Raw genomic sequence first — 20,877 nt, 5'->3', positions numbered from 1 at the left:
ATGGCTGTGGGGACATGTCCTGCAAGGTGAGACAGAGGTCTAGATATGGCTGTCAGGACAGAGAGATCTAGAGATGGATGTGGTAACATGTCCTGAAAGGTGAGACAAAGCTCTAGAAATAGCTGTGGGGACATGTCCTGCAGGTGAGACATAGAGATCTAGAAAAGACTGTGGGGGCATATCATGTAGGACAGACAGGTCTAGAGATGGCCGGGAGACATTTCCTGCAAAGTGAGAGAGATCTAGAGAGAACTGTTTGGAAGTGTCCTAGAGGTGAATGTATGGACAGGACAGAGAGATCTATAGATGGCTGTGGGGACATGTTCTGCAAGATGAGACATAGAGGTCTAGATAAGGCTATCAGGACAGAGAGTTTAGATGGCTGTAGGGACATGACCTGCAAGGTGAGACAAAGAGGTCTAGAGATGGCTGTCAGGACAGAGAGGTCTAGAGACTGCTGTGGGGACATGTCCTGCAAGGTGAGACAGAAAGATCTAAAGAAGACTGTAGGGGCATGTGATGTATGGCAGGACAGATTGGTCTAGAGACAGCTGTGGGGACAGGTCCTGCAAGGTGAGACACAGATATCTAAAGACAACCATAGGCATATAACCTGTAAAATGGGACAGAGCGAACTAGAGAAAGCTTTCAAGACAGAGAGATCTAGAGATGGCTGTGGGGACATGACCTGCAAAGCAGGACAGAGAGCTCTTGGGACATGTTAGAGATGCTATGCAGCCTGAACTGGTCAATAATTACCGGAAGCTGCAGAACTCAGGCAGAGACTCTGGGGAGAGAGTCAGACACACTGCCCAACCCCAAACAGACAGCTCAAACCATAATGTCTCTGTCCTGACAGCCATATCTAGACCTCTCTCTCATATTTTCTGATAACCCAATGTTGTTTTGACATAGATCTACCTTACAGAATTGGTGAAAATAAGAACTTACATTTTTTTTACTCTGTACGATGCAAAACCTTAAGGTTCATGGTATAAACATTTTCAGCAATTTACCTTCTAAACACTGAAATAACAATACTAGTCACAGTGTAACTTTACACATCTCTCAGACAGCCATGTGTGCTGGTGTGTGTGATGAGGTCTACTCACCTTCCACCAGGACCAAACAGGAACATTCTGCTTTGCCCTCGCTGCTCTCTGCTCTGCACACATACCGTCCTTCATCTTCAGGAAGAGCTTTATCAATACTCAGAGAGCACTGACCACCTGCTGATACACACACAAACATTTGATGGTCATGCCCTTTAAGATTCGGGGTTAAATACATTAAAGCTGAAGTGAATATATATATTTTTTTATGTTAAAATATGTTCTACTCTCCCAGATTGATTTGCAGAGACACCTAAAAGTACTGTAAGCCATTTGGTAGGTTGATAAACACTGTGCCTTTGCAGCACTATCAACTCTGTTTGTATAAGCATCCAAACAAGCCGACAGAGCAGCATTGGTTCAATCAATAGCATGAGTTTGGGTCGGAATAACCGGTTTATGTGACCAATGGAAGACGGAGAGTGTGAAGTTCACTTATTTGAAAACAGTCATTATTAGTGCAAGTAAACTCTTTAAAAAAATGGAAATAAACATTTCAACAAAACAAAACACAAAACAAAAAACAAAACAAAACAAAACACAAAACACCACAATACAACCCCAACAACAACAAAACAACACAACACAAAACAAAACACAAAAACAAAAAAGCAAAACACCACAAAACAAACAAACAAAACACAACACAACACAACACAAAACAATACAAAAACAAAACAATAAACACAAAACAAAACAAAATAAACAAAACAATAAAACACAAAATAAAACAAAACAAAACACAAAAAGAAACAAAACAATACAACAAAAAACACAAAACAAAACAAAAACACAAAAAGAAACAAAACAATACAACACAAAACACACACACACACACACACACACACACAAAAACAAAACACAAAAAGAAACAAAAATACAAAACGAAACAAAACAAAACACAAAACAACAAAACACACACACACAAAAATAAATAAATAAAAAAAATTTGTTGATAGTTGTGTACTTGTAATGGAAGTCTATGGGGCAAACGAAAGATGTTGATAGAGCTTTAACTGTATTTAACCCAGAATATTTCTGTAAGGCATACATGCATATTCAGAGTTTCAAAGTATAATGGTTCTGTTTTCAAATCACTTCATTTTTTTGCCACTCCTATACTAAGTGATGGAGAAAAAAGACAGGGACAACACACAGGGCAGCTCATGACTCAGGAACAGAGCTGGACTGACATGATCTTGGTATAGTAACTACATTAGTACATGGAAATCTGTGAAACATTCACAGCTACCCTTGAAGAGCTAGTAGAAAAATGCACTCTGTAGCGTTGGCTTCCTTTTGAGACAGAACAGGTGTCCAAGCCACAGAGAGACATCTCTCCCAACACACATCTGTTGCTTTTCTCTGCACATCCCGTGATCATGACCACTGACTGCCCCAAAACATCATAAAACACCATGACTAAACCCTCATCCAACCACACGCCTGTCCTTCTATTACATCTGATTGTTATGTAACCAAAGTAGAATACAATAACAACAAAAAAAATAGAATACAACTGAATGTTGATAAATAAAGCCACTATCTGAAGTATGAATGAAGTTTAGATATTAGAAATATCCATTATCCCAGTATGCATTTACTGTATGCGAAATAACAGAGTTGGGAAATATCTTATACCCCATAATTAATACCTAGATAGAAATGAATCCTCTCTCCGAGGCAAGTATAAGTGAAAATATAACATCTCAAGATGAAACACTGACCCTCATTGGCAATAACGATGAATTTGGATGGTTTGATGAGTTTCCCATCAAGGGTCCACGTCACTTTGGCAGGAGATTCAGATGAAAGTTGGCACTGCAGATGAAAACATTCTCCATCCAGTACAATCACGTCACTCAGTGTCTGTGTGAACACCGGCTCTTTCCTTCCACCTACTCTCGATTTCTCTTGCATCCCTGCATCCACACAATTCACATCATTCACCTTTCCTTTGCTGTCTTTGAGAGCTGGACTTTCTCCATTCCTGTCGTGGCTTGGTTGTTTTTTCTTGTTGCCCAACACTGATCTGAAGTCAACAGCTTCATGTTTGTTGGATTGTGTTTTCACAAATGATCCAGGACCAGCTTTTGGACCAGGGGTTCCCTTCTTTCCCAGCACTGCTCTAAAGTCCACCTGTTGAGGCACGTTGACCTTGCGTTCCTCCTCGGTCTGGGTCTTGGGCTTGATCTGACGTTGAAGGTTCCCCCTGAAGTCCATCTGCTCGGCCGTGATCTCCTTCAGGTCTTCCTCCGAGACACTCTTTGTGGTGACCTTGCGGCCAAGCACAGTTCTGAAGTTGATCTGTTCAGCCTCCTGCTGTCGGATCTGGTCTTCTCGATGCTCTTTGGTCTCTACACACCTTTTGAGAAGACCACGGGTGGTGCTTGGCTCCTCTTCTTCCCAATCCTGACTGTCGCGTTCCCACAGTGGCTCAGAGCGTGATTCAGCAGAGCTGGGAGTCTCTCGCTGTCCTCCCCTGTCTGGCACAGTGCTCTCCACCCCTAGGCTGCTACAGGAAGAGTGGAGAAAAAAAACCCAGATATGTTTAAAGCCCCTGCTAACTTAGCCTTCACTGGAGAGCAGCTTAATGAAGGGGAGAGTTAGTTCAACACGACAGAGTTGCATCACAGATGACTTCAGAGGCCTTATAGGGAAATGAGCCCTGAATGGGCCCCTAGACTAACCCTCGCTCCTCTCTAGACAACAGCACAGCTGAGTGAGGAAGCATAAACAGAGTTTGGTTATAAAGAGAGATTATGTAGATATAGTGCAGGGGTAAAGAGGGCAGGGACTGTAAATATAGTCTTGGGGCGAGAGCAAGAACAGGAGGAGATTGTACCATTTGTGAGAATCATCAGCAGACGGGATGGGGTCCTTGCTGATGTGCAGGGGGGCCACTGATCTGCACTCTCCTACTTTATTCCTGAGAACAACATTACACACTTTTAAACTTTGAAGTTCGAGGTAAACTGGGGAACTGAAGAAGGTGCAAAGGTTTTACTTTGAATTTGTTTGTAATTCTCATGTAATTTTCAATGATAACTTTAACTAGATTCTCATAAGATATGAGCAATCAAACATAGTGGCCCCATTTTTTGGGGGCCACCCCGTAAAGTACAAAACATACTGCCATGAAATATAGCTACTTTACAATTTAAACAGCATATCAATATTTTTGCATTACCGTAATGAGAATGACATTTTTTGTATTAAAGTGATGAGAATTTGAGGGTAAAATCTGCCTAATTGTCATGAATAAATGTATTAATTAGTAATTAATTCATTAATATAGTCACAATGCTAAAATAGGCTTCAGTGCAGTGTACTGTATATGCAAATATAATGTCTTGTTTTTTCTTGACTTAAAAGATTTTAAATAAAACAAGTTTGGAACAATTTGACTAAGACACGAAACACATAATTTGGTTATTTTATTTTTAACACTGTCAAAAAAAAATCGTCTTGATCAAATTATTTTATCAATTTACAGACAGTCTAAATGAATACACTATGACTCTCTTTACTGCAATACATTTCCCCCCCTCTACTACATCAAAAAAAAAAAAAAAAAAATAATAAAAAAAAAGTAATATTTTTTTTATTAAATCAGCTTAAAGGAAAAACAACAGATAATACCATGATATATAAATAAGTTTAAATTTAAATAGTGTATGATTATTTTCACATTACAGTAATGAGAATTATTATTATTATTATTTTTATTTTTTTACATTACAGCAATGAGAATGTGGGGGTAAAATGTGCTTAATTGTAAATATAATCACAATCCTAAAATGGGCTTCATTTTCTTACAAAGTACATACAAAATATAATACATTTTTCTTTAGATATTGCTAATAAAAATTTACATATTTTTTATTGTAGTAGAGTAAAAAAAATACTGTATTACAGTAATAAGAAGTATAGTATTTTTATACTTTATAGAAATATTTAGATTGTCTGTAAATTGACAGAGCAAGTTGACCAATATTTTTTTTATTTTTTTTTACACAGTTTTAGTAAAAAAAAATAAAATAAAAAAAATATATATATATATATATATATATATATATATATATATATATATATATATAGTTTATTTATTTAAAAAAAAAAAACATTTGTGGTGAAATATGACCCGAGCAGGCTTCATGACTTGTTTTTTTTTACTCAAACAGTGTCAAAAACTATATAACCAAATCTTGTCTTAAACTGAGCCAACAATATTGTAACATGCATTACAAAAGAAAAAGTCTGATTTACAATGTTTCAAACAAGATTTCAGTTGCAAAACTTCCTACTTGAGATGAATCTCGTAATTTCCATCATGATGTGTCTTCACTTTTCTGATGAGTAGTGACACCACATCTTCCTTCTGCAGGATCTCAAAGTCTCCACCTCCACATATCACCTGACCATCTTTCATCCAGAGGAATTCTGGGAAGGGGTCACCAGCGATGGCGCAGGAGAGTAGAGCGTGTTGACCCAGACTGGCAGAACAGGACTTTGGTTTAGTGATGAACCAGGGCTGAACTCCATCCTGAGGCTCTGTCGACAACAAAGCAAAAGCTTTATTTATGTTTGTATTTAATAATTATCACAACTAAATTAATTTAATAATATTTTTAAACAAAGGACAAATTCCTAGATCACTCATATGAATTTGATATTGTTTACAATTGGAAAATCTATCTCAACATTATGATTATGATGATATCAGTTTTGTTTTTACAGTGGCCACAAAAAAGTATTCGGACATTTAAGACTCACTTAAAAAAGCATGCATGTCACTGCATTAGATACAGATTATTAATTCCATATTTTATTATCTCATGCAATAACATTTATAACAGGAGGAAGATATCATTGTGCCTTGTACAGTGAGTGAGGCCTCAGTCCGAGCCCCTCCAGCCTCATTCCACACTTCGCAGGTGTATGTGCCCGTGTCCTCAGGAAACACTTCCTGTATGAAGAGAGTACACTGACTCCCCTTCCTCTCAAAGTGGAAGTCCTCCGACTCCTGGATCTCTTTTCCGTTATGCAGCCAGACCACCTCAGGGGGAGGATTTCCTACAATAAACACACATCACACTTGCAAATGATTGAGCAAATTAGAATTAGAAACAATGAATGGAGGTCAGTGGGGCAGAAATAAAGAACAATGAACAGCACTGACTCCCACAGCATCATATACAGTTATAATAGAGCACAACAATGACTACTGACTTTTTCAACTGCTTTGGTTCCAGAAGTATTTTTCCCATTCATTTTCTCCTTGGAGAATTCAAACAAAGTTTCAATAAAAAGTTTTAAGCCATGAACCGACCAGCTCTGAGAAGAATTACAAACTTTGATTTGCAACAATAACATATGCCAAAATCAGAAAGAAGACAAAAGTACAAGACTTAACGTCTTTTATTAGGGAATTAACTGCTTGTCCTATGAAGCATTGCAAATTTTGTAATCCAATTAAAAATTATGGTACAATATTAAAATTTTAATTAAATGCATATATATATATATATATATATATATATATATATATATATATATATATATATATATATATATATATATATATAAAAATTATTCAGATAAAAACAAGTAGTTGGCATAGGAAGTTGGCAAGTCCTGCAGTTTGACATCATATACTCCATTCAAATCTATTTTAAAATACTTTTTGCTTATTTTTTTAAAAATGATTATTATAGAGGCTACACAGAATCTTTGTACCACAGGACTATTCAAATGAACAAGAGAAGGCAAAAAGTTGATTAAAAAAGAGAAAATGAACAGAAATGGTGAACATTACATTTTAACCTAAAATCTTATTGATTAAAAAGTTGATGCATGACATAAATAGTTTGCCTCAACTTAATAATCCATAATTCCTTTAAGGGAGTGGACAGTCACTGTTGAGATCTTTTGCCAAAATAGAGCGCAGCAGTCTGTCTCTGGAAGTAAAAAATCACATTCATTTATTTGCATAGGGGAATTTAGTTTTAACAATGACTCATAAACCCTTAAAGACAAACATACCGTGAGCTCTGAGGTTGTTCTTCTACTGAAGCCATCAGTCCGCTTTATTTCAACTTCATTTTTTTTTAAATTGTGTTAAATAGTGGAATATCCACCAGAGAATCATGGGAAAACAAAGTGCACCAAAAGAGCTCAGCAGTGACCGCCCGCTTATATCACACACTGTTAATGACGCAATTGAGTAGGTCTCCCTACACTCACAAACTACTTTGATATTTGCAAATGTCTGGACATTTTGCTATAACATCAAAATATATTGTCTCTCTAATTATAATAAACAACTTAAAGTTGTTTTACATCGTTTTTAATTTGATTAAGTCATTCGCAATATTTCATGGGATTGTAGTTCATTCCTTTTTAAAGACGTTAAGTACAAAGTTTTGTACCTTCGTTTTTTGGTCTCAGATTAAAGTTTGTAATGTTGTGATTCACCTCGGAGCTGGCTGGTTTTGTTTATGGCTTACAACTCTTAAATTATGGATTTTATGAAATCTCTACGGAAGAAATGAATGGGAAAATCACAAGACGGCTGAAAAAGTGGGCAGGCACTGCTGCAGTCTATTTCTGCTTCTGAGGTGACAGTGATTTCTCTGATTGGTGGATCTCACCTCAGGATTCTGGCTAGTGCAGTTCTTCACCATAAATGAGTTTACATTTTATTAAATGAAGTTAAAATTACACTGACTTGTAGATTCTACACAAGCATCATCGCTTCACAACCTCAGAGATCATGTTAGGTTCTATCTTGAAAGGTTTGTATACCATCGCTGTCTGATGAAAAACACGTATCTCCACTTTTGGCAATGTAGATTTTTTAACATAGATGGAATGCGCAGAATGACCTCTTCTTACTGTTTGAATTGTGCATCGAAATGACCAATGAAAATATGTTTATTCAGGCTATCTGTTTAACAAGTATCTCCACTGGCCTTGAGAAGTGTCAATCAAAACCGCGTTTGTCCCGCCCTTATGTTTTGAAGAGTGTCAACTACCGCAACTGTCTGGCTATGTAGTGAAGAGATTGCCTACATCTCACTGGCTCTGTTATTTCCCTGACAACCAAAGCCATTCATGCATGCACAATGTCAGGAGGCTTTAAAAAGTAGACTATACCAGCCATATACGGTTGCCAGATTTCCATTTTCCTGAAACTGTGAGTGAAAGCTAATTCTGACAGGCAATTTATCTGTTGGTCTCGAAACCAAACTGTCCTCTTAACAACCAGACTAGAAACCCTAGTCATAAAACTGATTTCGATCTAAAATAGTAAGTGAGAGCTCAGATTATATCCAAAAATAAAATTCTCTAGCAATTGATAACCAACCGAGTTCTGGGAACACGAACTGTTAAACTCGAGTCTGTAACTGAACATGTGCCATTGGAACCCATGATAAGAAACCATGTGTGTCCACATTCTCTAACAAAAATCCATGTAAGTCCAAATACCGAACAGTTCACTAATAGATGTGTGATGATAGAATCCTATTAATGGTGCTAAGTGTGTCTAATGAATGTTATTTTTGATTCATTTTGTAGGATTGCTTATGAGAAAAAGAGTTTTTCAATGCTCTTGAAAAATCAATTCTTAGGAGATACGTGATTTTCATCAGACAGTGACAATATGTTAAAAATCTATTCTGTATGGAGAACATGGATGTCATTTTTTTCTTTAATAATCCTAATGTTGCACTCTATAATAATAATAAAAAAAGGTTTTATTTTTTTCATATGACTGCAGCAAAGACACAGACATCTGAAATCATATGGTCATGCAAATGCTCAGAGTGTGATCAAGAAGTCAGGAGAACCCTCAGAGGCTGCCCACTATACAGGAAGTGCAAACAATTATATAATCACCAGAGTTAAATCATCCCCACACACAAAATCACATAGACACTATAAGGACACACACATGCAGAGTTAAAATGATCCCTCATCTGGGAGTACAGAGGAAATTCCTTTCATGACAGCTAAACACAACAAAAGCTGCTCAAAACACAGAATCTGCTGAGAGATACAGAACAGATTGGGGACCATTCAGATTTTACAAGCCTCTAAAAATATGAACAGAACTGACCATAGACATGTATAACTAGATGATATGCACCAGGGTCAGTAATTAATCAGGGCTCATGAGGGCAAAAATGCTCTCAATGTGAAATCCTCTTTATATCTGTTATCTGACATTTGAAATATTTCTTACACTTAAGGCACTTTTGGCACTGTGAACTTCTTAAGTAAAGTTTAGATAAAAAATTTCCCACTCTAACTAGATTTTTTTCCCGTCTACTAAACAATGTCCAGCAGTGCATATACATTCATTTTAAAGTATTTATGTCATTTTCTTTTTTCTGAAAGTCACAAAATATCCCACCACAGTGTCATTTCCAGCACATCTCAAATTCTGTATTGTGTTTAATAGAATTCTGTGCTGGAAATGATGCTGATGGAAATGACATTTTTAACGTTTTATAAATAAATTGGACAACTCTTGGATGACTGTTTTGATGCGGTTAATTTCATTTTAAACATTATGTATCCTAAAAACTCACAATTAAATAATATAAACTCAGCAAAAAAAGAAACGTCCCTTTTTCAGGACACTGTATTTTAAAGATAATTTTGTAAAAATCCAAATAACTTTACAGATCTTTATTGTAAAGGGTTTAAACAATGTTTTCCATGCTTGTTCAATGAACCATAAACAATTAATGAACATGCACCTGTGGAACGGTCGTTAAGACACTAACAGCTTACAGATGGTTGGCAATTAAGGTCACAGTTATAAAAACTTAGGACACTAAAGAGACCTTTCTACTGACTCTGAAAAACACCAAAAGAAAGATGCCTAGGATCCCTGCTCATTTGCATGAACGTGCCTTAGGCATGCTGCATGGAGGCATGAGGACTGCAGATGTGGCCAGGGCAATAAATTGCAATGTACGTACTGCGAGACGCCTAAGAAAGCGCTACAGGGAGACAGGAAGGACAGCTGATCATCCTCGCAGTGGCAGACCACGTGTAACAACACCTGCACAGGATCGGTGCATTAGAATATCACACCAGCGGGACAGGTAAAGGATGGCAACAACAACTGCCCAAGTTACACCAGGAACGCACAATCCCTTCATCAGTGCTCAGACTGTCCACAATAGGCTGAGAGAGGCTGGACTGAGGGCTTGTAGGCCTGTTGTAAGGCAGGTCCTTACCAGACATCACCGGCAACAACGTCACCTAAGAGCACAAACCCACCTTCGCTGGATCGGACAGGACTGGCAAAAAGTGCTCTTCACTGATGAGTCGCGGTTTTGTCTCACCAGGGGTGATGGTCAGACTCGCGTTTATCGTCGAAGGAATGAGCCTGTACTTTGGAGCAGGATCGATTTGGAGGTGGAGTGTCTGTCATGGTCTGGGGTGGTGTGTCACAGCATCATCGGACTGAGCTTGTTGTCATTGCAGGGAAGACATCCTCCTCTCTCATGTGGTATCCTTCCTGCAGGCTCATCCTGACCCTCCAGCATGACAATGCCACCAGCCATACTGCTCGTTCTGTGTTTGATTTCCTGCAAGACAGAAATGTCAGTGTTCTGCCATGGCCAGCGAAGAGCCCGGATCTCAATCCCATTGAGCACGTCTGGGACCTGTTGGATCGGAGGGTGAGGGCTAGGGCCATTCCCCCCAGAAATGTCCAGGAACTTGCAAGTGCCTTGGTGGAAGAGTGGGGTAACATCTCACAGCAAGAACTGGCAGATCTGGTGCAGTCCATGAGGAGGAGATGCACTGCAGTACTTAATGCAGCTGGTGGCCACACCAGATACTGACTGTTACTTTTGATTTTGACCCCCCCCCCCCAGGGGCACATTATTCCATTTCTGTTAGTCACATGTCTGTGAAACTTGTTCAGTTTATGTCTTAGTTGTTGAATCTTTTTATGTTCATACAAATATTTATACATGTTAAGTTTGCTGAAAATAAAAGCAGTTGAAAGTGAGAGGATGTTTCTTTTTTTGCTGAGTTTATTTACACTTTTTGCTTAATTTGGTAAAATTACAGCTTGATTGATAAACGAGGGCCAATAAAAATATTCTCTTCAGAAGTGAAAGTAACCTTAGTTTTTTTTTTTTTTTTTTTTCTTCAAACATCACTTGTCTCATATTACATCTCAAGCATGCTCTTCACTGAAACTTTGTTGACATTAACAAGTACACAAGTAAAAAAAAAAAAAAAAAAAACATTATTAGGGGCCAAATGTTTGGTGGGGTGGGAATCTACATTTCTGAAAAAAAAAAATCATATAAATAAATTTCATACAATAAATATTGAAATGGTTTGTTTATTTCACTCTCTGTTTAGATCGTCATAGTTGTAAACATGAAATATATACATATATTTGAAAAATATCAAAAATACATGATGAAGGTCTGGTAAAAAGTTTCAAAGTCGATATATATATATATATATATAAATTAAATAAACCCATGAAACTGCCTTAAGTTGAAGAAACACCCAGCTTTAGCTTTAGCACCTCTAGAGACAGTGAAGACTGTTCAGATGTGTAGCTTTCAGATATCAATTTTCTCATACTGTAGCCAAGTGTTTTGATTGAAAAAAAAAAAAAAACAACTTAAAATTAGCTCTAAAAACAATGTACATGAAGAACACAACTCCTAAACATTTTGTTATTACACACTTTTGAAACACAATGAAATTCCATTACTGTGATTGTAGACATTAGTGAGCTGTGCAGTATAACACAGAAACTGGCCAATAATTGAAAATGTAGTCTGGCAGAGTGTTTATTTTGTTATGATGATTTCTTGTACATTATTTATTCAATACATTGATTTAACTGAAGAATGAAAAAAAAAAAAAAAAACTGATGACAAAAACAACAAATATGACTTCATCCAACAAAACATGTTTACTACAATATTACTATAGTAAAAACATGGTTAATTTTACCCGGATCAAAACTTACTCTAAACTCCACGACCTTCACAGTGACCAAATCACTGCGAGGAAATCAACCTTTGTATATTTTTTATTTTATTTATTATTATAAGTATAATTAAAAAGGAAATATAAAGAGTGGAGACAGGAAACAATACAGGAAAAACTGGGGCAAAAGGGGAATCGAACCCGGGTCATCCGTAAGAGTGTCTTTACACACCACACCATTGAAGCGACACTTGAGAGTGCAGTTTGTTGTTAATTTCAGTGTTTCCAACAAACTATTTCAGTGCAAATAGCCACACTGTGTGGCAGGTGTTATTTGCACCTAGTGAAAAAAAAAAACTACATTTTTAATCCCAGTGTAATAACCATACCTGTCACCTCCACTGACATGATGACCTGACTGCCGTCCATTACCCTGAGATCCTGCAAACCCTTGATGAACACTGGAGCTGAAGATTTCCTCACATCAGACACAGGAGCAGCAGAAGACCTCTTCACACTGGGCTTTGCTGGAGAACAACAGACAGATCACATGAATGCTGATAAATGTCAGCTCATACTTTAAACTCTGAAAAATACAGTAAAAAGAGAGTGTATGGAAATATTCTAACACATTAGTCTCAAATTATTCACAAATTGACAATTCAAAAAACATCAAAGCATAGTGACTTGAAACCAAAGGAAAGGTGACTGATTAATAGGTATGTATAGCACACTTATATTTTGTTTCTGTAATAACACTGGTGTTTTGTCATCTGAAAGTGAACCTCTCTCAATTTACCATCAAAAAGTTGTTGTTTTTTTCCCCCCAAAGAACAATCATGCCCAACCTCTCTAAAAACCTCTTGTGAAACCTCAGCATGGTGTCATGTTAACACAATCGGCTCAAATGGTGTAAGCTGATTGGTCCTTTGACTTGTAATTGGGTAGCCAATCAAATTGCTCTCTCTTTGTCTAACATTTAAACTGCTCTTTCTGTCTATAATTTAAATTGCTAAGTTTGCAGATAAGCTGGTTTCACTGCAGCACTCTGCGAGAGTATTTTCTCTGAAAATGCTATTTGTTTAGGTGGTTGCTGGGGCTTTCTTCTATCAGCATGCACGGTAAGGTGTGCTTGTGGCCATGACACATAGAAGCGTGTCTTTAACAATGTGTCTTTAACATTGCTGTCTTAAAGACACGCTTCTATTTTCTGTAAAAACTAGAAATTCCTCATTCTTCTCTGTCACCTTAAAATACAATCTCCCTCAAGGTTCTTGGGTCTGGTCTTATTTTTATTGTACATGTGGCCATTAGGGTCAATTTGCTGCCATCATACCATTCCTGATCACATGTATGCAGATGACACAAAGTTGTATCTTCCATGGACAACTGGGGACAATCATTCTCTATAGTCCGTTATGGACTGTTTGGAAGACGTCAAAATGCTGGTTGTCCAATAATATCCTCCAGCTTAATGAAAGTACATTTGAGATTATCATATTCAGCCGACCTAAATATAAAGACAAGATAGCCAGTATTCTTGCTCCTTTAGTGATGCACGTGAAAGACAATGTGAGAAATCCTGGTGTCATAATTGACTCAACAAATTCTGTTGTAAAAGGTAGTTTTTATCAGCTTAGAGTGTTTTCTAAGCTAAAACCATTGCTCAATTTTTAAGACTTAGAGATTGTCGTTCATGCTTTTATTACATCCCGCCTGGATTTTATTCTAATTCAATTTATTCAGGAATCTGGAAGCGGCACTTATCCAGCATGCAGCTTGTGCAGAATGCCACAGCCAGGCTACTGACTGGCACTAGAAAAAAGGAGCGCATAACTCATGTTTTATACTCCCTTGACTGGCTGCCAGTTGTGTTTTGTGTTTGTGTTATGTGTTTTGTGCAGCCTCCCTGCTTGGTTGGGATATTGTTTGTAATGTCTAATTGTGCAGCAGAATGTCCTCATGTAGAGGTCTGCATGAGATGGATTTTTCAGACCCGCTTTCATCCGCTCCTGATTTACCGTTGGTTGGTTTCAAAGTTTTGTATGTACCTTTCTTTAATAAAGCATTAACATGTGTAGCACTAAGGGATCTGCTTTCATGCTCAGACATTTGGCCTCAGAGCATTACATTCCACCACATGGAGCACAAGGAAGAATTTGTATGAATTAGCCACCATCCCTGTGCCTGTAAATCATTTATTTTTTATTGCTCTTGCGCAATAGGCAAATAACAGGAATAACATTCTGTAACTTTTATTTTATTTTTACATATTTATGTTTTGCGGGAGTCCCACAAGTCATTTCTTTCTCCCGCTCCCCATGCACACTTCCCGCGGGAGTGCAGGCCTCTAAATGACAGCTAGTTATCCTTGCTCAGAATTGGAACATCAAATAAGTTTTTACTTTCTTGAGATTTTGCACAAACACTGTAAGTGCATACGTTGTCTGATAGTCTGATTGTCTTACAAATACATTAGTAAAACAATCAATGATTGTGAGGGTTAGTCAGTAATATATCTTGGTCGTGTTGCCGTGTGTGTGTGTGTGTGTGTGTGTGTGTGTGTGTGTGCGTGTGTGTGTAAAGACTGGTATTTTATTATATATATTTTTAACCAAGTTAAGCATGGAACCATCTGCTATTAGTTAACTCAGGCTGCAGCTGTACACACACATCAGATGTTTTCTCTGCTTTGCGTGCCCTATAATAACTCTTCAGAAAAAAGAAACCCCCCCCCCAAAAAACATAATATTATTCTGAGGAACACAAACTCCTGTTGCAGTCAAAATTAATTCATAAGGGAAGTTTTTATTACACGGCGCTCAGAAATACTAGATTCTGATTGGTCAATGGTGCCAACTAGTGGTCTGATATCTTTGAGTAACAACCGTACATCTGCCATTTTTCCTACTTCTCGGATTGCTCTGCGATCTCTACAAGTAAGCTAATAAAATATTTTCAACTCAAATCAATGTTTCATGTCCAATTATTTATTTATTGGCAAGCAGTCTCGTAAAAAGCTGAAAATTAGTCAGATATTCATTACTTATGAAAAAAACACCAACAGAACTCTGACGCAAACCGAAGGTGGATTTTAGCTCTTCAGCAATTTATTTCTTCTCAAACAATTTCATAATTATATGCAAATCAATGTTTCATATCAATTTATTTGTTTATTTGGCAGGTAGTCTTGTAATAGGCTGGATAATGAGTGAGACGGTCATTTTCACAAAATAAACACGAACAGAACTCCAACACAAACCGGAGGTTGATTTCAGCTGTTCAGCGATTTATTTCTTCTCACATAATTACATAATTTAAAAACAAATCAATATTTTTTGTCCATGTATTTATTTATTTGGTTAATGACTGTGTAATAAGTTGGATAATGTACAATCAGCCAACTGTGATTGCAAAATAAACCCATTCAGAATGATACAAAAGTTGTCTGTTTTGCGTCGGGATCCTGATTACCCTGATGGGGTTTATTTTGCAACAACAACTGGCCGACTGTACATTATCCCTTACTTATTTGCAGTGTTGTAGTCAAGACCACCTAAACCGAGACCAAGTCAAGACCAAGGCCAGAGTGTATCGAGACCGAGACAAGACCAAGACTTTGAGGGGTTGAGACCAAGTCGAGACCAAGACCAAGGCAGTGCGAGACCGACTCAAGACCAAGAGAAGACCAGTGCGAGTCCCACACTGCATGACACACTCACGATAAAATGTGGAACATGCAAAACATAGGCACTCCTCAAATTGATCAGAAAGATCCACATTCCCATAAAAACCCACAGAAAACAAATGAAGATTCCTCTTCATTCACCTCTTTTATTGCCATATATATATATTTTAAGTGGTTTAAGTGGTTTACGAGGACTTTTTTTTTAGGTTACAAACTGGTAATTACAAGGGTATTATGCTATAAATGTGGTTTATGAGGACATTTTTAGCGTCCCCATAAATCAAATCGCTTAAAAAGCATACTAAACGATGTTTTATTGAAAATGTAGAAATGCAGAAAGTGGAAAGAGGGTTAGGTTTAGGGGTAGGGGTAGGGGTAGGGGATAGAATCTATAGTTTGTACATTATAAAATTAATTATGTCTATGGAGAGTCCTCATAATGATAGCTGCACCAACATGTGTGTGTGTGTGTGTGTGTGTGTGTGTATCAGTACACCATCAGAAACGTCTTGATAAAATAATCAAAAGGCATTGCAGAGGTGAATTGTATGTTGTGAACTTTCCTTTGTTTTCTATGAGTAAACAAATACAAACAAGCACGAAGGAGCTGAAATCAATTTAACCATCTTTATTCAACACTCCTTTTCCAAGTTTTACCATCCATCTAAAACAATAACATTTTTGTGCAAGCATTGCATCAGGTTTTCTGGGTGAGTCTTCCCTTAGAATCCATCATTAAGTACAGAATATATCAAACAATTATTCATTACTTAAGTCTTCACTTTTCTCTGTCATTTCTTAAACAATATAGTAACTGTCAGAGTTGAATGGAATGCAGCAAAGAGGCAGATTGTTAACATTAGCTAGCTTGCTTTGCTAGCATCACTTACACTTAGCTTACCTATAAGTGCCGATAAAAGTTTGACATGGTCCCAGCCATCTCGGTAAGCATTCCATTGCAGAATTTACATACTGCTGTGTGTTTTCTTTTGAGCGCTTTTTTGCAGATGAACTCTTTATGGTTTAGGTCAGTGTTTCCCAACCTTTTTTTCTGCCACGGTACACTTTTTACTATTAAAATATCCCATGGCACATCACTATCCCACATAACCATCGTTGATCGTTTTCCTTTTCAAGAACTTGTCCATGTTTTCTGTCTGTCTTAGTAGCTTAGTAGTTTTTTCTGGTAATACCAGAAAAAAATGTATTTATTTATTTTGAGGAATTTGATAATTTTCCATGGTACACCTGACAATCTTTCATGGCACACTAGTGGGCACAGTGGTTGGGAAACACTGGTTTAGGTAGCCAAATTGTTTTACAGAATATTTGGCTGACATCTTTCAAACAGCCACAGTTTCTTCTCCTGTTCACTTTCTTGGAGTGCATGTGAAGAGGGCGGGGAGGGGTGACAGGTGTTAACATTAACAAAAATTACAAATTAGAAATGAGTCAAGTTATTGCTTGCATTTTAAGCAGGAAGTTTTACATCCAGTCACAGTAATGCTGTTAACAATATATCAGACAATGCACAGGCAATTTAGTGATATCCCCGCAGTTGTGGTCTTGACTGGTCTTGAAATAAAATCCAGAGTCCTCTTTGTCTGAGACCGAGACAAGACCGAGTAAAAATGCGGTCAATTCCGAGACGAGGCCGAGACCTTCAAAAAGTGGTCTCGAGATCGCGAGTACTACAACACTGCTTATTTGACTCAAGAACTTTCTTTTTTAAAAAGACTGGGGGATGAAATGTATTTGGGAAATTTGACAGAGTGATATGAAAATATGCAAGTAATTCCATTCCTCCAGTCTGATATTTCAATATGGAAAATAAATCAGGATACTGGGCTTCCAGAATAACATCAGAACAGTGGAAAATTCAAGATTTGCTTTTATTTTGTTGGGAAAGAGTTTGCTTACATTCGGTCTGGCTTTCAAATTCAATTCAGTTTTAGACTAAAAAGATGTGTATATTACGAGTAGGCTATTACTGTTAACTTTAGATTATGGAATGGATGATTTAAAAAAAAATTACAATAATAAAAGGGAGATTAAACTTTGTTTAAAAGATTGTGTGTCTTACCTTTAACCAGCACTTGGGCTGAACACACAGCTCGGCCATAATCATTCACTGCTACACAAGAATACATGCCTGCATCCTCCATAACAGCTGCCTGAACTGTCAGCTGAGTCTGACCATTCTCATACACTGTGTGCGAATATGGAATAAGCTTATCTGATGAAGAAGAGAAAGAAACAAAAAGAAACTGTATCAGCAATTGGTCACCAGTTCATAGCTAAGAACGTTCTGTAATGCATTACACTGAGATGCAAGATGAGGTAGCTACTATAACATTGTACAGCACGTAATGCAAATAGTTCTTAAAAATACAAATGTTGAGATGGACAAGATAAAGATGATGAAAACAGACTGTTACAGGAGATGTGACTGTTCAAAAACGCCACAAAAAAGAAAAAGAAAAAAAAAGTCAAACAAATCAACATCAGCACTCTAGAAAACTATGCCCTTTGGTGGTTAACCCAAGAGTTAGCTGGTGTGTATGGCTATGTTAGGAATGGATTCGTTGCTAGCTTGCTACTGACTGAATACTAGACAATTTCAAAGACTGTTTAACCCAAGATGGACCAGTTGTATTAAAATGAATGGTAGAAATTGGAACAGCCAATATGGCAGATGTATAAAAGGAAACCCCGGCTTACAGGTAAAAGAGCTAATCATCTTTTAGATTGCCTCAGTCAACTCGAGAATGCGCATGCACATTAGCTGGACCAGCCTGAAAAATAGCATTTTTTAGCAGTGTTGTCTGATTTTACTGCTGATTTCGTAATCTTTCATAATTCATAATCTGATTGTAATCTCGACCAACAATTTTGGAGATTTTGGTATTTCCCCGTTCTAGTAGACAGGAGCTGTACTTTTATGCCACTTGTATCCATAGAAAATAGCTGCCCAGGAGCATTCCAAAGATGGCTGTGGAGTGGACAGACTTGCCTTAAAGCAACTTTGATGATATCCATCATATAATGCCTACGTGAAACAGTGGTCATTATTCCATAATAGATGTTCCATGATAAACAGTAGTACGCTACATTGATGTCACACGATCATTATGTTTGCATGTGAGTGCCATCTAGTTTTCATTTTGGAAATGCAAATGTTATTTTTTAAATCAACTTTGTGGTAAGAGGTCTTAACTTTCAGAAGTCTAGTCAAATAGTGAGTCAAGAAAGAGATGTTCTTTTGGTCAATATTATTTCAGATTATGCTTTTTGTATACTGCACAATTTGTCAAATGTAGTAGGTCCTCTGCACTCCATTCATAAAAAAAATTGCTTTCTGTTCAGAGAATACATCCTGTACTATACTAATCAGAAATAGTAAGAGTGGGTGCTGCTAGTATACTATTCTGAACATAGCCAAAGGATCTGGCAAAATAGATTCTTTTTTGGCTATGTTTGAAGTAGCATTCTACCATCCTATTTGTACTATTTCTGCAATATGTGCACAGTATGAAAATGTGTGTATGCATGGAATACCAGGATGACCTAGTACTTATGGTGGCCAGATATCTCGATTTTCCCGGGACAGTCCCATGTTTAAGCACTTTTTCTAGTGTCCTGACTTCCCGTATTTCCCCTCTCCTATCGCCTATGCGGCTTTCTCAGTCACGTGAGTATTCTAATCAAAAGTAGCCAAGGATACGGCTTGTAAAACCAATAAAATCACACCGTGTTATTTGAAGTATATAATTGGATTAAACTATCCAATTACAATCCCCTGTGTGCATGTACATTTAATGAGGATCTTCAAAAAGTGTTTACATTTCTAAAAAAGGAGTCACAGACAGAGCCTAGTAAAGTGAAGTGTGAGATTTATGGAGCTCGCTTTTCCATCGCCCATGGAGGCCACACCGGCATTGCGCAGCATGTTTATACAAAAAAGCATGTGGATGCTGCTAAATGTAAGTGTGCCACATCAATTGTTAGCGATTTTTTGGTGAAGCAAAGTTCCAAATCTGACAAGGTGCATGCAGGTGAAGGACTTTTTGCTTATCATTCTGTTGTGCACGGCCATAGTTTTCGGTCGGCTGACTGCACTGCGAAATTGATCAAGAAATTGATCCGAAATTTTCTTCTGCCCGCACCAAATCTGAAGCTGTCATATGCAACATACTCACTTTTGTGCAGCTGGACTATCAGATACTGCAGCATGGCAACACACATTTCATCTCTCAAGCCAGAAAGACTTTAATTTTCAGGTCTTGCAGTATAATTCATTGTTACACTACTTGTGACCAACAGAGCTGAGCTACTCTTCTAAAAATCTTTCTTTGTGTTCTGCAGAAGAAAGAAAGTCATACACATCTGGGATGACATGAGGGTGAGTAAATGATGAGAGAATTTTCATTTTTGGGTGAACTATCCCTTTAAAGGTCCCTGAGACCACCACGATTCAAAGAGTGCATTCCTCTTAAAACCACAAGGAAAAGCTTCTTCCTCTTTTTTCGGACTTTCCTTTCTCCCTCTTTTTCCAGCGATTGTAAAATCATCTGTACAGATACAGTAGGCTCTCTCTCCCTCAGATGTCTGATTTCCAGTGCAAACATTTGCCCTGTGTGTAATATTTCTGGGTGGGTGAGACATGCTTTGCCTTTATATGGTCGTAAGGTCTCATTTTTGCTCGAAGGCCCATGCAATGCCTTACAGTTTCTCAGAGACAAACTCAAGAGCGATCTCAGGGATTTTCAACTTGTCTGTAGTGATGACACTACCATAGAGCTGTAGTTGGATTCTTGTTCCAGGACGGCACATAGAGTCAGTTTATATGGAGTTCAAACTGTTACAAATGGCCAAATAACTAAGGTAGCGCCAGTGTTTTAGTAAAGAAATGCAGTCTTTATGTATTAAGTCAGCATATACAAACAAAAACAGTGCATGGATATACACCACAATAAAATTAACAAATCATATAATTAACATACCTGCACATTTACTTATCAGCTATATCATTATTCTACATTATGTAGGTACACAGATCTGTAATGAAACATCCAGAACTGGTTAAGTGTCACT

The 20,877-nt window shown here is 37.4% G+C and overlaps 1 protein-coding gene across 6 annotated transcripts in view; it reads right to left on the bottom strand.

Annotated features, from left to right (window-relative positions):
* Positions 1-20,877, bottom strand: part of LOC127448055 (myosin light chain kinase, smooth muscle-like) — a 157,581-nt gene that overhangs the window by 36,359 nt on the left and 100,345 nt on the right. For all 6 annotated transcript variants that reach the window (XM_051710312.1, XM_051710313.1, XM_051710314.1 and 3 more), the window contains 7 exons: positions 17,867-18,019; positions 12,485-12,622; positions 5,991-6,188; positions 5,420-5,666; positions 3,958-4,041; positions 2,840-3,627; positions 1,113-1,229 (listed from right to left, as the gene is read on the bottom strand). In XM_051710312.1, the coding sequence (XP_051566272.1) occupies positions 1,113-1,229; positions 2,840-3,627; positions 3,958-4,041; positions 5,420-5,666; positions 5,991-6,188; positions 12,485-12,622; positions 17,867-18,019 (1,725 nt within the window). The remainder of the gene's footprint in view (positions 1-1,112; positions 1,230-2,839; positions 3,628-3,957; positions 4,042-5,419; positions 5,667-5,990; positions 6,189-12,484; positions 12,623-17,866; positions 18,020-20,877) is intronic.

This window comes from Myxocyprinus asiaticus, chromosome 11, assembly GCF_019703515.2.
Source record: "Myxocyprinus asiaticus isolate MX2 ecotype Aquarium Trade chromosome 11, UBuf_Myxa_2, whole genome shotgun sequence".
Lineage (NCBI taxonomy): Eukaryota > Metazoa > Chordata > Actinopteri > Cypriniformes > Catostomidae > Myxocyprinus > Myxocyprinus asiaticus.
Note: the sequence above shows the minus strand (reverse complement) of the source record. Positions and strands in the feature narration are given on the sequence as shown.